General features: G+C 37.3%; 1 protein-coding gene across 1 annotated transcript; it reads right to left on the reverse strand.

Moving 5' to 3' along the window:
* Window positions 1-4,760: 4,760 nt before the first annotated feature.
* On the reverse strand, window positions 4,761-13,346 carry zgc:113223 (uncharacterized protein LOC541424 homolog). The gene is made up of 8 exons (XM_059341671.1): window positions 13,175-13,346; window positions 11,353-11,410; window positions 8,907-9,031; window positions 8,736-8,810; window positions 7,437-7,532; window positions 6,519-6,647; window positions 6,077-6,238; window positions 4,761-5,254 (listed from the first exon to the last, which is right to left on the reverse strand). Exons 1-8 carry the CDS (start codon window positions 13,229-13,231, stop codon window positions 5,111-5,113), a joined length of 846 nt encoding a protein of 281 aa, XP_059197654.1. The 5' UTR covers window positions 13,232-13,346; the 3' UTR covers window positions 4,761-5,110.
* Between the last annotated feature and the right edge of the window lie 1,166 nt (window positions 13,347-14,512).

Consider the following 14,512-nt stretch of genomic DNA (forward strand, 5'->3'; position numbering starts at 1 on the left):
TTTGAGGTAACTAAATGTTCACAAAACATTTATCTGCAGCAATTTTTATAAATTTTTCTTGCGTTTAAAACTAAAGAACCAGTGGGTTTCTAGAAGGTAAAAAAAAATGAGTCTAAAAAGTGATGGTTCGAATAATGTCAGGAACACTTAAAGTTAACGTTGCATGATTTGTAGTAAAGTGGCTCAAATATTTAACTTTTTTTTGGGTGAAGTGCTCCTTGAACTTCTTCTTCTGTGTTTAAGTAGATGTTTCAGTAGCTCTACACGTGAAAACGTAGACCTGCCTTAATTTGACGACCTTCTGTCGTTTTTTAATCCGCAAACCTCAACGTTCATCTGCCAACTCACACCGACTCAACTATTATTACTGAAGCATAACTTTCATCAAACTGCATCATTCACAACTTCATTTATTGTTTTTGTTTTTTATATGGAAGTGTTTTTGGATTCTGTGTAATTTCTGTTGATTTCAGAATAAATATACTAATTCTAATGTTCTTAATTCTCTCTTCTCCAGTGACTGTGACATGTTAATACTCATTTTCCCACTTGGGGTACCACCCATTAGTCGGACATCCTTTTATTCTGAAGGCCTGATAGTCAGACAAATTCCCTGTTGGGCTGAAATTCCATAATCCAAAAGACAAAAACCCATTGCTTCTCAAGCTCAACAAACTGAAAACACACTCTGGAGTTGTTGGAGTTTGGTGACTGATGGGTTTATGTCTTAAAATAATCATGTTTTATGACGTGACAATGTTGTTAAGAAAGGGTTTGGGCACAAAGATCACCTGGTTAATATTGAAAAAAGATAATATTTTGGACTTGGAAGTTCAAATACACTAATATACTCCAGGCAAAAAAAAAGTAAAGAGACTTCGGATGAATGTGTTTTTCTTTCCCGGATGGCTGTAGGACAAATGGGATTTTCAGTCCAATGGGAAATTCGTAGGAAATATTTGGCCATTGAAATATTTAATTTTTCTACAGTTCATAATAAAAACTGTGGCTGTTGCTGCTGACCTGAAATCAATTAATGTCCCTTTGCTGTTGGCCCTTTTCAGATAAAATCAAAACAAAACAAAGAAAACAGTCTACTGCTGGTTAGAAAGAATTATTTTCTCCCGACAGTGTGACCAGAGAAACCGGAGAGACCTTTCCGGTTAAAACGCCATCACCAGGTTACAGGAATTGTGGCTGGCTAACTCTTGACGTTTATTGTATATCGAGAGAGAAACAATATTTCAGTTAACCATATTTTAATTAGGGTTGAAATGAAAACAAACTTAAAAAGTAGCTTGTTAGCTAACAATACAACACAGCCAGACAACTTTAAGGTGATGCTCTAGAAGCTTGATCTCCGGCTCCTCTGGTCCACATATCAAAGAATTCTGTGCATACGAATATGAGTTTTCTAGATTTTCTACCTTAGCATATTATCCATTAACGTAGAAAATCTAAAGAAGTGCAGTCCAGTTGCCGTGATTCCTCAGTTATAAAACTAATGCTAGCTCAGTCACTAACTATGCAACAATTTGGGAAAATGGATGAGCCAGACTATCTTTAGTTAAAAAAAAAAAAACAGCTACCAACACCTTTAAAGCCCACAGGTTAGCTCTTCATAACCTTTAACCCTTTATAGGGCACTCCTGGGAATTGAAAATGTCAACCCTGAAGTGTTATTGGAGGATATTACAAGACTTTTTGCTAAATGTTTCATTTTTATATTGCAAATCGAGGTCAATTGAGTCAATTTTATTATATTTATGATAGTCTCTTTCCCACAGCAACCCCAAATAGATAATAACACATCATTTGCATCCATCACCACTTTACCACATTATCTTTTTTAGATTATTTATTACATATCAGGCAGGCTTGAATCTTGTATGATGACCTCACGGAGAGCGAGGAGACCTGTCAGATCTGATGTCTGCTCAAGTTACTAAATATGGTTCTTTGCCTGATAAAGGGTTAAGGTAATGTTAAAAAATGTATGTGCTTGAACTCTGACTGCTTATTTCTTCACCCGCCCAATTAACAGTGTTCCTTAACAATTAAAGTAATAATAATAATATTAACAATAAAGGAATCATTGCCGATTTGAATAAGGGACAAAAATACATTATGATAAACCAGAATATGCTTTAATATATCCCAGGTTGTTGCAAAGTCTTCATGAGAAACCTGCAGATGAGCACATGGACACAGAGCGGCGTCGTCACCACTCTGCTGCTATATTTAACTGACTGTCAGAGCGCCTGCATGGCCTCATTAATCCAATAAAGGAAGCGTGAGGGCGCACGGGACTGAAGCCCTGCGACGACACGCAGCCACAGGTGCCTCGCTGCTAATCCAGCACCACAGATTAAAGTCACAATGAAGACTTAATGAGTGAGGGTGGAACAACAGGGATTAAGCAGGTTTACTGAGGGGTCCCCGCGCTCTGCATGCTGCCAGGTTCTCTCCTCAAGGACGTCCACGGACAGCTCGTCTCACCTTATTTGACTTTAGAATAAGATCCTGTGAGATATTTTGATAGTTAACCATGAAATAATTAAAATAGGCTGGTCCTTGTTGCAGCTAGTAAATCAGGAAGTTATTGTAAAAGACTATGAAGTGATTTAAATGGACTTAAAGCAAAGCTGCAAGGTAGCAGGTATCATCCATGTCGTCTTAATGTGAGCTGTAATTAACACTGTGGCCTCTAGGGGGCAGCAGCAGAACAACAGATGGTTGAAACAACCACAGAGGGAGAGAGTCGCTGCAGAACAGGAATATTATTCTGGTATCAGTTTTGCTTGAATCTTTATTGATTCCTTTGTTTTAATGAATTTGGAGAAAATATGTTAATTGGGATGTATTAAGTCTAGTTAAAAATTGTGCCAAGTTTTATTTAGTTCAGTTTTTTAGTCAGAAAGAAGACTTCAAAAAGCCCAAACTGACAAAAACAGACAATTCAAAACATCCAATTTTTTTTATCCATGAACAAATGATACTCATTCTGAACCCAATTATATTCCAAACACTCACACATTTGTTATATCAGAAATAATTTAAAATTAAAATATTATTCTGGTATCAGTTTTGCTTGTTTAATTTATTGATTCTTTTATGTTAATTCATTTGGAGAACAAATATTAATTGGGATGTATTGGGTCTAGTTAAAAATTGTGCCAAGTTTAATTTAATTTAGCTTTTTAGTCATGAAGAAGACTTCAAAAAGCCCAAACTGACAAAAATATAAAAAAAAACGAATCCATCGAAAAATAACTTATTCTGAACCCAATTACATTCCAAACACACACACATATGTAATATCAGAAATCATTTACAATGAAAAACTATTAAAATATTTAATTTTATATAATTTTTTCTTTCCATTCCAATGGACAGAGACTCTAATAACAAAAATAAAAACCTAATAACAAAAATCTACGACAAATACTCTTAAGAGACCTTTTTCAACACAAACTTTATCCATTTTTCATGAATGATTAACTCACATCAACGAATAAAATGCAGCTTTAAAACATATAAAATCATCACATTGAGAGTCTGATGAATAATATATGAAGCTTTATTCTCACCAGGATTAATGAACACATTCAGTACACAAAATACACACTGTCAACACAATATTTGTTGTTTCAGGAAAACACAGCAAACGTTCCATTTTTAATTCATCTACAAATAACAGCTTTTTATAATATAAAAATAGATATTTTCACGTAATGCCGATGACAAAATTTACCTTATTTTAGAGTCATTTAGTTTTATTTAAAAAAAAATGGTGTAAAGATGGTTTTACATGAGGTAGTAGTTCAACCGCTAATCACTCCAAAAAACAATATATATATGACCGTTTTATTTAACATTGTGCATCATTCACATGGACCCAGTTTTAAAGGGCGGGTCCATTGTTTAATGGCTGTTTTTTTAAAGCTTTTTTATAACTCTCTATTTTCCCAGTTGTGTTCCTTATGTATTCAAGTCAGAAAAATTGAATTTTGGTCCGAGAATGTATTTTTTAAGGACCAAAATACTATTTTCACAAAATCCCCAAAACTTTTTCCAAAGTCACTTCCAAGACGTTAGCTGATTGGCTCTCTAGACTCCGCCTTTAAACACCTTTAATGTTGTGAAACTAAACTACTTGGTGAGATTTAGGAAATGAGCATGGTTTTGGGTTAAAATAAGTTAACCCAATTTAACAAAGTAAATTGGCTTTTTTTTTTATGAGTTGGCTTTGTTTGACCCATCTATCCACCCAAACCTCCCTACACAGACTTTGTTGTTCTTTATACTAATTCACCGGACTTCCTCCATTGCTCTCATCATAATTGCTTATAATAATCATCAATATAAGTCATAATAAGGTGCCTGCACATCTGACCTGTATGTTTGTTTTTCAGACCCATAACCAGAAGAAAATATGGGCATTTTACATTTCCAGAGACGTTAACCCTTTATCAGGCGAAGAACCGTATTTGGTAACTTCAGTGGATATCCAAAATGGTAATATTTCGAGAAAAAGGTTGCAAATTTACTAGATTATAGTGGCAAATCTACAAGAAAAAAAGTTGCAGATTTAAGAGATTTGAAGTGGCAAATCTGCGAGAAAAAAGTGGGTAAAAAGCAACTTTTTTCTTGCAGATTCACCACTTTAAATCTCATAAATCTGAAAATGTCTTTCTCGTAGATTTGCCACTTTAATCTCGTAAACTTTTTTCTCAAAATATTAACCCCCTCTACACATTCCACAGTCCACATTCTGGCAGTATGTAATATCCTCCAATATTCTCTAGGGTTGAAATTTGGAATTTGCAAGTATTTCAATGAGTGTCCTATTAAGGGTTAATCTGTTAATGTTTCTTGGTCCAACCCAGGACTTTAAACTTGGAAACTTGTTTTTGTGTCCCGTTATTGGAAGTTATGACTTCAACAAGTGTTTTTAAAGTGTTTAAACAGAACCGTTTGAACCTGTTCACCCTCTGAGACACATTCCTGAAATATCTAACTATAAATTCACAGTGTAAACGGATGCGGTCTCGCTCCGTTTCATCAACATTCAGCTGTTTTTTGTCTGACCTCAAACGAGACGCTGATTTTATTGGTCATCGAAGTCTGTGAAAGCAGGATACCAGTAGCTGTCCTTCCTCTCCGATCGGCCCCTCAGTGGATATTCGTTCTGTAGTTGTTTGTTTTTCTTTATCCTGGAGATTTGAGCCGCAGCGAGGCCGATCATGCAGATCTGTCGGAGGAAAATAGAAGATTAGAAACTGATCAGAGCTTCTTCTCTCCAAACTCCAGTCTGTTTTTCTCTCTGTCATTAACTGGACGAGTCCCTGAAGCTCAGGGCAACCAGAGCCTGTTAATGGTACAACAACGGGAAAAATCACATCAAAGTTACTTTAACCCTTTGGAGTTCACGAAAGCGCCAGAGAGCAGAGCTTCCCTCTAAAGTTTTGGCTTTTCTAGAAGTTTCCATGTCCCATTATCGCATCAACTCTTTTTCAGCAAAGGTTAAAACTACTTCAACCAAGTCTATTATGATTTTTTTAAGTTTTTGAAGATAATTTTTTTAATTTTGCAGTGTGCATTCAGCATTTCAATGCATTTTAATGCAATATTTTGTGTTTAACGTTTTTTTGTACTTTTTGAATTTTTTTGTGTTTTTTTGTAATTTTCTTGTGTGTTTTTTGTAATTTTTGTGTCATTTTCATGTGTTTTTTTGATGAATGATGATGAAAAAAATACACAAGTAAATTGCAAATTCACTGATGTCCCTTAATTATATTTTACTTGGAAATATCAACTAATGAAGCCAATGAACTGGTTTAGTGAATATTACTTGGAACGAATGATTCAATTTACAGACAAAACTGAGGACACATATTTTTTTTCAGTGTAGGATATCCAACGAGTGAAGCTACAAAGGTTTTAGCAGGAAATCATCCGAACCCGTTCATGAGAGTTTGACTTTGTGTTTGTACCAGGGATCATTTGTTAAACAGGAGCTCCCTGATGTTGGTTAGTGATTAGATGTTTCTGGACCTCCAGGTGGAGGTGTTACCTCCAGCAGCAGCAGCCCGCCGGTCAGACCTCCCACCAGCAGCAGGTTGTTCTTGGCCCAAGAGACGATCTTCTCCAGGCAGCCGATGGTGAAGACGTCCTGAGAGGCCGAAGCCTCCTCCATCTGCTGCATCCCATAACCACACATGGTGTTCAGCACCGTCTGCAGGGGAAATCACACACACTGATGCAAGAGGTGTTTAAGGTCTTTATGCCCTTCATCTGAACTGAATACATGGGAATAACCCCGAAACAATTGAGTAAAATACAATTTCTTTAACTTAAGGTTTAGAAAAAATCTAAATCCTGCATTACAAAAATAACTCTGCAGCTACAGGTAGATTTGGACAGAGATGGAAGTGATCCAGACACCAAAACATTCCTTCATACATCCTGTTGTGAACCACAGAGACCGACTGGTTTCCTTAGACTGGGGTCCTGACCTGGTTCTGTACTGGAACGCAGCAGGAGAAGGGAACTCCACAGGCCTCCAGACTGGGATTTGTGTCCAAACATTCAAAGTAGACGTTCTGGGACCAGTCCTTGTAGCCCTCCACTCCACAGCACTGGAACTGTAAACACAACAAACTTTCACTACCAACGGACTGGACTACCTCTCAACCTTTGAATCATTAACCCTTTGATGCACAACATGGGTCTAAAGTGACACGACAGAGTTTATGTTCTATATCTTTGCAATAATTTATTTTCATCATTCAGTATTCCAGGTTTTCCTCAATTAGTTTGTTTTTGATCATCATACATCCTAATTTTTATGTTTTCCTTTATTCATTTTTTAATAAAATTCCTTTTTGTGTCACTACTCTTCAAATGCACAACATGGGTGAAAAATGACCCATATCCATTTTTGGCTAGGTAGCTTGCTAAGCTAACTACATAGCTAACTTCTTGGATAAGTATTTAGCTAAGTAGCTTGCTAAGCTAACTACCTAGCTAACTTCTTGACTAAGTAGCTTGCTAAATTAACTACTTAGCTAACTTCTTGGCTAAGTAGCTTGCTAAGCTAACTACTTAGCTTACTTCTTGGCTAAGTAGTTAGCTTAGCAAGCTACTCAGCCAAGTAGTTAGCTATGTAATAATACAAAAACTTCTTTCTTCATAAAGTATGAGAGGTAAAATGGAAATAATGATCTGTTGTTATCAAAAACAAGATATTTAAAGTATACATGGAATATTCAATCATAAATTAAGTTGATATCAAAAGAAAGATAACAGAAACACACAGCCAGCATGAAATAACATGGGGAATGAATGAGGGTCGTTTTTGACCCATGTTGTGCGTTAGAAGGGGTTAAAATGTGTTGTGCATCAAAGGGTTAAGGACACAAATCGTCCCTCACCTTCTTCTGGATGAAGTCGATGGCGTTCTCCAGGTCTCGGTCCTCCCTGTAGCGGACGATGGCCTTCATCATCAGCTTCTCCGTCCTCTCCATCACCTGAACAGCAACATCAAGATTGTTGTAGGTTTTTATTTGGTGTTTTTTGAGTTAATCTGAACAAGACTGACGAGTCTTTTGGTCGGCACAAATCACTCCACAAGTTGATATTTTCTTTAAAATAAGATTGGTCTTAGAGGCTTGTGTGCTTGCTCTTTGGGTCCAATAGTACGGAAGCATCTGCAGAAGAGTCGGTTGAACTTTTTTGCCTTCATGAGTCACTGAGAAACTTTCATAGGAATGAACAGGGTTGGCTTCCGTAAGTCAAAGTTATTCACAAACAAGTTCACGGCTATTAAAATGTACACAGTGCCTTGGATTGTGTTGCTACGCCTCTACACTGATTGACAGGTCGTTGTGGTAGTGACCTGTCAATCATGCTGTAGCCCCGCCCTCACCCCTCCCCTGCTTCCTGCTCTGTTTGACTCTAATGGGATTCTAAATCAGGGGTCTCAAACTTAAATTACCTGGGGGCCAATGGAGGCCGTTTCAAAATGATAAAAAAAAAAGACACAAAATTACAAAAAAAAGGACACAAAATGACCAAAAAAAAACAAAACGAAATTACTTAAAAAAGACACAAAATGACCAAAAAAAGACACAAAATGACTAACGATTGAGACCATAAACTTCTTATGAGGATGTTTACTGAGGTCACAAATTAAGTCATATAAGAGACATATTTCTATTGATTTACATACAAACTGACTTCTTTCTGCAGCCGGTGGAGTCGCCCCCTGCTGGACAGAATGCAGGTTTAAGATGCTCATGCATTGGCTTTACTTTTCAAACTTGGAGGCTAGATCTACTATTTTTTTTTCTTTTTTGTCATTTTATTTCCTGTCTCCTGTGTGCAGAGTGAAGAATATTTTGCTTCCAAATATGTTTTCTGTCTGACTTGTGGAAAGAAAACATCCAAAATTCACATTAATGTGTTTATTTTACTACACTTTGTCAGTAGATTTCTCTTAAATTCAACAAAAGTTTGCATTAGAAAATGCCTCATTTGAATATTTAACCCATAAGAACCCAGACCCAGTAATTCTTAAAGGAAAATTATGGGGGGTATACCACAGACCAAGTGGACCACATAGAACACATTTAAGATGTTTTAAAAGAAAATATACTACCCCTAAATGTCAAAGATCTGTGATGTGACATATGTGTTACATTGAGTGTTCATGGTATGCAGAGTGGCGTTACCATGTCAGTGAAGAGATATCCCACGACTCCAGCAGCGATCTGCAGGAGGAGCACGGTCACCAGGATCCCCAGGAACTACAGGGACAAACAACAGATGAAACTGAGTAGTAAGAACTCAGCAGCACCGACATGCAGAATAAACAACCAGATGAATCAGATGTGATGTCATACCGTCTTCAGCAGGCAGGTGGCGTTACGCAGCGCCCCGAAACAGCCGAAGAACGTGACGAGAAACATCACGGAGCCAACGACGATCAGCAGCAGAGCTGGATCTATAGTCAGGGTGTCAACCACATCTACACACACACACACACACACACACACACACACAGTTGACTTGTAGCCATCATATGCATCAGCAAGTAAAAGTTCAAACATGTCTGATTAACTTCATCTTCAGGAATGTTGTTATCAGCAATATTGTTTTTAGATCACACACACACACACACACACACACACACACACACACACACACACACACACACACACACACACACACACTATAATAGCCTTATAGCTTTGGTATGTAATGTTGTTAGTGTCCTGTTTCAGGCAGGCTGTAGGTTGATGACTCTTGATCATTCACTTTTCCTCTGTATTCCTCTACTATATACTCTTATTTATATACTCGTATCTTTAAAGGTGCAATCTGTAATTCCTGGCCGTTTGCACCAGACCTGGAGGTCAGGGCTAGCTGGTTAGCATGCTAATGTCAGTAGATATCTCTGCAACACAATACAGGAAAGTGTTTGACATCAACACTGCCAACTCTTCATTCTGTCGATAATATTAGCTAATTTATAAAACGCTTGTCTTAACCCTCTGGAGTCTATGAAAGCGCCAGAAGTTTCCATGTCCCATTTAGTGCGTCAACTCTTTTTCAGCAAAAGTTAAAACCACCTCGACCAAGTGTAACATGAATTTACTGAAGTTTTTGCAGAGACTTTTTCTAATTTTTTCACTGTGTATTCAGCATTTCAATGAATTTTTAATGTAATCTTTTGTGTTTAATGTTAGACACAAAATGACCAAAAAAAGAAACAAAATTACCAAAAAAGACAAAAAATGACTAAAAAAAGACACAAAATGACCAAAAAAGACACAAATGAAATAATAAGATATAAGAAAGTAATAAAAACCAGAGTTGGATGACAGGATAACACATAATCACAAGTTCAGATTAATGTTGGTTTTTCTTTGTTTCTTTTTGGTTCAAAATGTTGATCCAGTAAATCAGAATAAAAAAAATATTATTATTACGTCAATGTGGTGTATACAGGCAGGATGAAAAGGATTCAAAAATGGACAAAATAGCCCAAGACTCCATAGAGTTCAAATCTGGTCTTTTACAAATTACACCTTTAAACTCAAGACCTGTATTTAAACCTGAAAGAAAATCATTTTCACATCAGCTTTACTGTTGTCCTTGTTTTCTCTCTGCAGGTGCTGACTTCACCCTCCGACTGAACCAGTCTGTCGTCTTTTTAATGATCCTGATCACCCTGAGGCCAATGTGACACAGTCTGTAACATGCATTTTGCTTCTATTGACAAATTTTACCAATCAAAACAGACGCAGTACTTGCATCTCATGCACGAGCATGTTAGCTCTGCAGAAGTGTCTCTGCTTTTGTGAGTGTAAAATAAGGTGAAAACAGGCTGCAGAAGGAGGCGCCGTACTAAAGAGGTTTCAGCAAAACTACTTAATATTTTGGTTCCAAACTTGTTTTCATTCAGACTTGTGAAAAGAAAAAATGCAAAAAAAATATTTTACCCATAAGAACCCAGACCCAGTAACACAGACTAAGTGAACCACATAGAACACATTTATGATGTTTAAAAAAAAAAAATACTACCCCTAAATTTCAAAGATCTGCGATGTGACATATATGTTACAATGGGCATTTATGGTATTTATGTTTATGATATTTCTTATTTTAAAATTAAAAAATACACACATTTCTGCTTACAGGAACACAAATTTGCCTTTTTCTTTGCATCTCCACAACATTTATCAAAATTGTGACATTAATAGTGCTGTTTAACAACAACTTATTTTTCAGATTTGTTTTTAAGTAACAAAATTAGAATAAATCAATAATAAATAAAAACAAATAACCATTTGTCTTTTTTTTTGCCATAACATATATCAAAATTGTGACTTTAATTTGTTCAGTTCCCTATTAACGGATTAGAATTGTTAAATGGGTTTAAACTTAGCCTGATAACAAGAAATACACTTTTTGAAATTAGCAAGTTTTTCACAATTCTTATTCCAGTCACAGACACTTTTTGGAGAAGTCACTTCCTGTCACAGCACATGACCACCACACCAGGGTGTTGAGTATACGTCTCTTAGGGATTTAATGAGTTAATGTGAAGCAAAAAGGCTGAATATGGGAGATTATAGAAGATTTATAGTGTTTGTTACACTGGTGTCACCATTGGTTCTTATGGGGTAAACATTCCAGGAAAAAACAAGTCATTTTCTTCATGTAAATTATCAACCAGAGAAGTGTTTATATGGGTAAATATTAGTCCCTGTTCAGCTGCAGCGTCTTCAGGTTCCTGCAGAGGAAAAAGTCTATAACAAACAGTTAGTGTTGTTATTTTCTGACCTTTCTCCTTGGCGATCTTGGCGTAGATCCCAACCGCTGTGAGGACGGCACTCACAACCTGCAGACGAAATGAAAACGTTTATCAGGAGACAGAGACCCACATGAAGCTCAGACATGTGACAAACAGACCATAAAACCCTCAATTAAAGCACATTAACTCATTAAAACATACTTCTAATACTTAATACTTTAAAGTCTGAGGTTGTTGGTTTGAGCTCTTTCGAAACTCAAATGAAAGAAATGAGCCCTCAGGTTTAAGAACGCAGCTCTGATCATCGGCTAACAGTTTCCCTCCGCTTCCAGTCTTTATGCTAAGCTAGGCTAAACATATTTCTGACATGATAAGAGATGAAGCTGATTAATCTGAATCATCTGATCAGAACGCTGCAAACAAAACAAAACAAGACAAAACAGCCAGTCTGTGTCATGGTGTGGACGTGTTTCTGCAGGTTCGCGTCTCATTTTTCTTGCTGCTGGAAACAGTTTGACAACTCACAGATCAGAAGAATGATAAAAATGTTTCTATGAAATAAAAAAAAACAGGAGACTGAACCGAAGATAGAAGAACATTATTGTGTTGATATACAGAAGTCCATTTCTGGGCTTGATGAAACGTTAAATATGGTAAAAAGTAAAATTACTTGTGGTTAAAATGATCAGGTAGTAAGTCATGATTTTGCTGTTCTACCTTGTAATTAAGTTCAATTTCTTTTCTTCCAATCGACTAACCCATCACGCCTCCAATCAATTAACTGTCCAACTCTTATTATTATTATTCAAACGCTTGTGCATGAAAACATCCATTAAATAATGTTTAATGTTTCTGGAAATGTTGTTAAACTTTGTACAGCATTTGGATGAAAACTTGACTTTGTATCTCAAAATTACTTTTATTTAGTTTCCCTTTTTTTCCACCAACATAACAACAGAACAAGTCATAAATTCAGTGTGAAATATCAAAATACAAGTTTACATGTTGTCTGTTTTTATAACCCTGAAAAAAACATGTTGTGCAAAGCTTAAATAACAAATATTTGGGATTTGCAAAGTCATCTTTTAGATCTGCAAAAAAAATGTTGGATTCGCAGATAAAACATTTGGGATTTGCGAGCAGTTTTTTTACTGGCAAAAATACAAATTTTAATAACCAATTAAAGTTACTCCTTATGCACTGTTTCGTTTCAGATACAGTCATAGAAAAAAGTGTTAGCTCATGGTTTTCTTGATAATTATTTCAGTTATTATCAATAAAACCATGTTAAATGTCCAGATATCAGCTCTTAAATTAAACTCTTATCAGCTATTTTTGTTGTTATCATTATATTTGTCCAAACAAATGTACCTTTAGTTGTACCAGGCATTAAAATGAACAAGAAATTAGAGAAAACAAAGGGTCTCATAATTTGTTCCATGATTGTATATCAGAAATGTATAATCTTGACATACTGAGTCATTAAAAAAATGTATAAAATTAAATCCATTTTTCATCCATTCTTTTCCTGGCAGAAAAATACAACTGAACTTTGATTAAAACACACACTGTCCAAATACTTTTGACCATGTGGTGAACAGGTACATTTTGGCTCTAAATGATTGAATATTAAGAGTTTTATGTTAATCTTTTTAAAGACAAAAACACAGCATGTTTTGTTGAGTTTGTCCTGTTAAACTCTACCACAGTGAGTTTTTCTTCTCTCCATAAACAGGTTGAACTGTTTTGAAATCTCTGGCTGTGAATCCATGTTGAGCAACATGTTTAAAGAGAAGATGATCCCACAGTTTAATGTTAGAGTTTAATGTATAAAGAGAGAGAGAGACTCACCCAGAAGACGTAGCAGAAGATGAATAAAGTGTATTTGATGGCTCGGTATCCTCTCATGTCCTCTCAGCAGATCGCTGCTTTCTGTCACACAGACAGAAAAACCTCTACAGGAGGATTTATCACCTGGAGGAGAAACATGTGGAGGCCTGCAGAACACATTCCTCCTGTCAGAGCACCTCCTGCTGCTGGATGGAGACAACAGGAGGAGGGGGGGGGGGGGAGGAGAGAGGAAGAGGAGGAGCAAGGAGGAGGTATGAGGAGGAGGAGGTGGTGGTGGAGGAGGAGGACAGAGAGGAGGTGTGAGGAGGAGAAGGAGGAAGAGCAGAGAGGAAGGGGAGGAGGAGGAAGAGAAAGAGGAGGAGGTGTGAGGAGGAAGAGGAGGAGGAGAGAGGAGTAGTGAGGGGGAGGTGGTGTGAGGAGAAGGAGGAGGAGGAGTGAGGGGGAGGAGGAGAAGGAGATTGTGTCAGGAGAAAGAGAAAGAGGAGGTGATGTGAGGATGAGGAGGAAGAGCAGAGAGGAGGAGGAGAGAGGAAGAGGAGGAGGTGTGAGAAGGAGGAGGAAGAGGAGGAGGAAGTGAGAGAGGGGGTGGAGGTGTGAGGAGGAGGAAGAGAAAGAGGAGGTTTGAGGAGGAGGAGAGAGGAGGAGAGAGAGGATAAGGTGTGAGGAGGAGGAGGTGATGTGAGGATGAGGAGGAGGAAGAGCAGAGAGGAGGAGGAGAGAGGAAGAGGAGGAGGAAGAGAGAGAGGAGGTGGAGGTGTGAGGAGGAGGAAGAGAAAGAGGAGGTTTGAGGAGGTTTGAGGAGGAGAGAGAGGATGAGGTGTGAGGAGAGAGGAGGAGAGAGAGGATGAGGTGTGAGGAGAGAGGAGGAGAGAGAGGATGAGGTGTGAGGAGGAAGAAGAGCAGAGAAGAAGAGGAACAATAAAACTTCACATTTAGTCTTCAGTCCTGTTTTGTCCCCTGAAGGCTGCAGTGTGTCATCTAGAGGTATCTATAGATCTTTACAGAAAGTTAATTAAATAATAAAAAAAATCTTTACAGAAAGTTAAAAGAATTAAATATCTGTATGTGTGGAGTGAGTCTGGTTTTCACTTTTTACACAAACCCTGTTGTCCTGGTTTGTTTACCTTATACTTTATCCTTGTTTCCTCACCGCCCCAATCACTTCTGGTTCATAATTACTAACAGCCTGTAGAGGGCGCTGTTGAATAACAGGTTAATAAAGGTGTCCAATGAAAGGGCTGATAACAACCTACTGGTCTACCAGCAGGTGGAGCAGCTCGCCCATATTTACTGGCAGATGAGCACAGTCAGTAGTCTGACTTCAGATACATTTATCAT

The sequence above is a fragment of the Centropristis striata genome, chromosome 9, assembly GCF_030273125.1.
Source record: "Centropristis striata isolate RG_2023a ecotype Rhode Island chromosome 9, C.striata_1.0, whole genome shotgun sequence".
In the NCBI taxonomy this organism is placed as follows: Eukaryota; Metazoa; Chordata; class Actinopteri; order Perciformes; family Serranidae; genus Centropristis; species Centropristis striata.

Excerpts from the sequence above, each read along its gene's own strand:
- zgc:113223 (XM_059341671.1), bottom strand. The coding sequence starts at position 13,231 with ATGAGAGGATACCGAGCCATCAAATACACTTTATTCATCTTCTGCTAC. Across the intron at positions 11,411-13,174 it reads TCTTCTGCTACGTCTTCTGG|GTTGTGAGTGCCGTCCTCAC; the intron begins GTGAGTCTCTCT and ends TTTCGTCTGCAG. Across the intron at positions 8,811-8,906 it reads CCACCTGCCTGCTGAAGACG|TTCCTGGGGATCCTGGTGAC; the intron begins GTATGACATCAC and ends TTGTCCCTGTAG.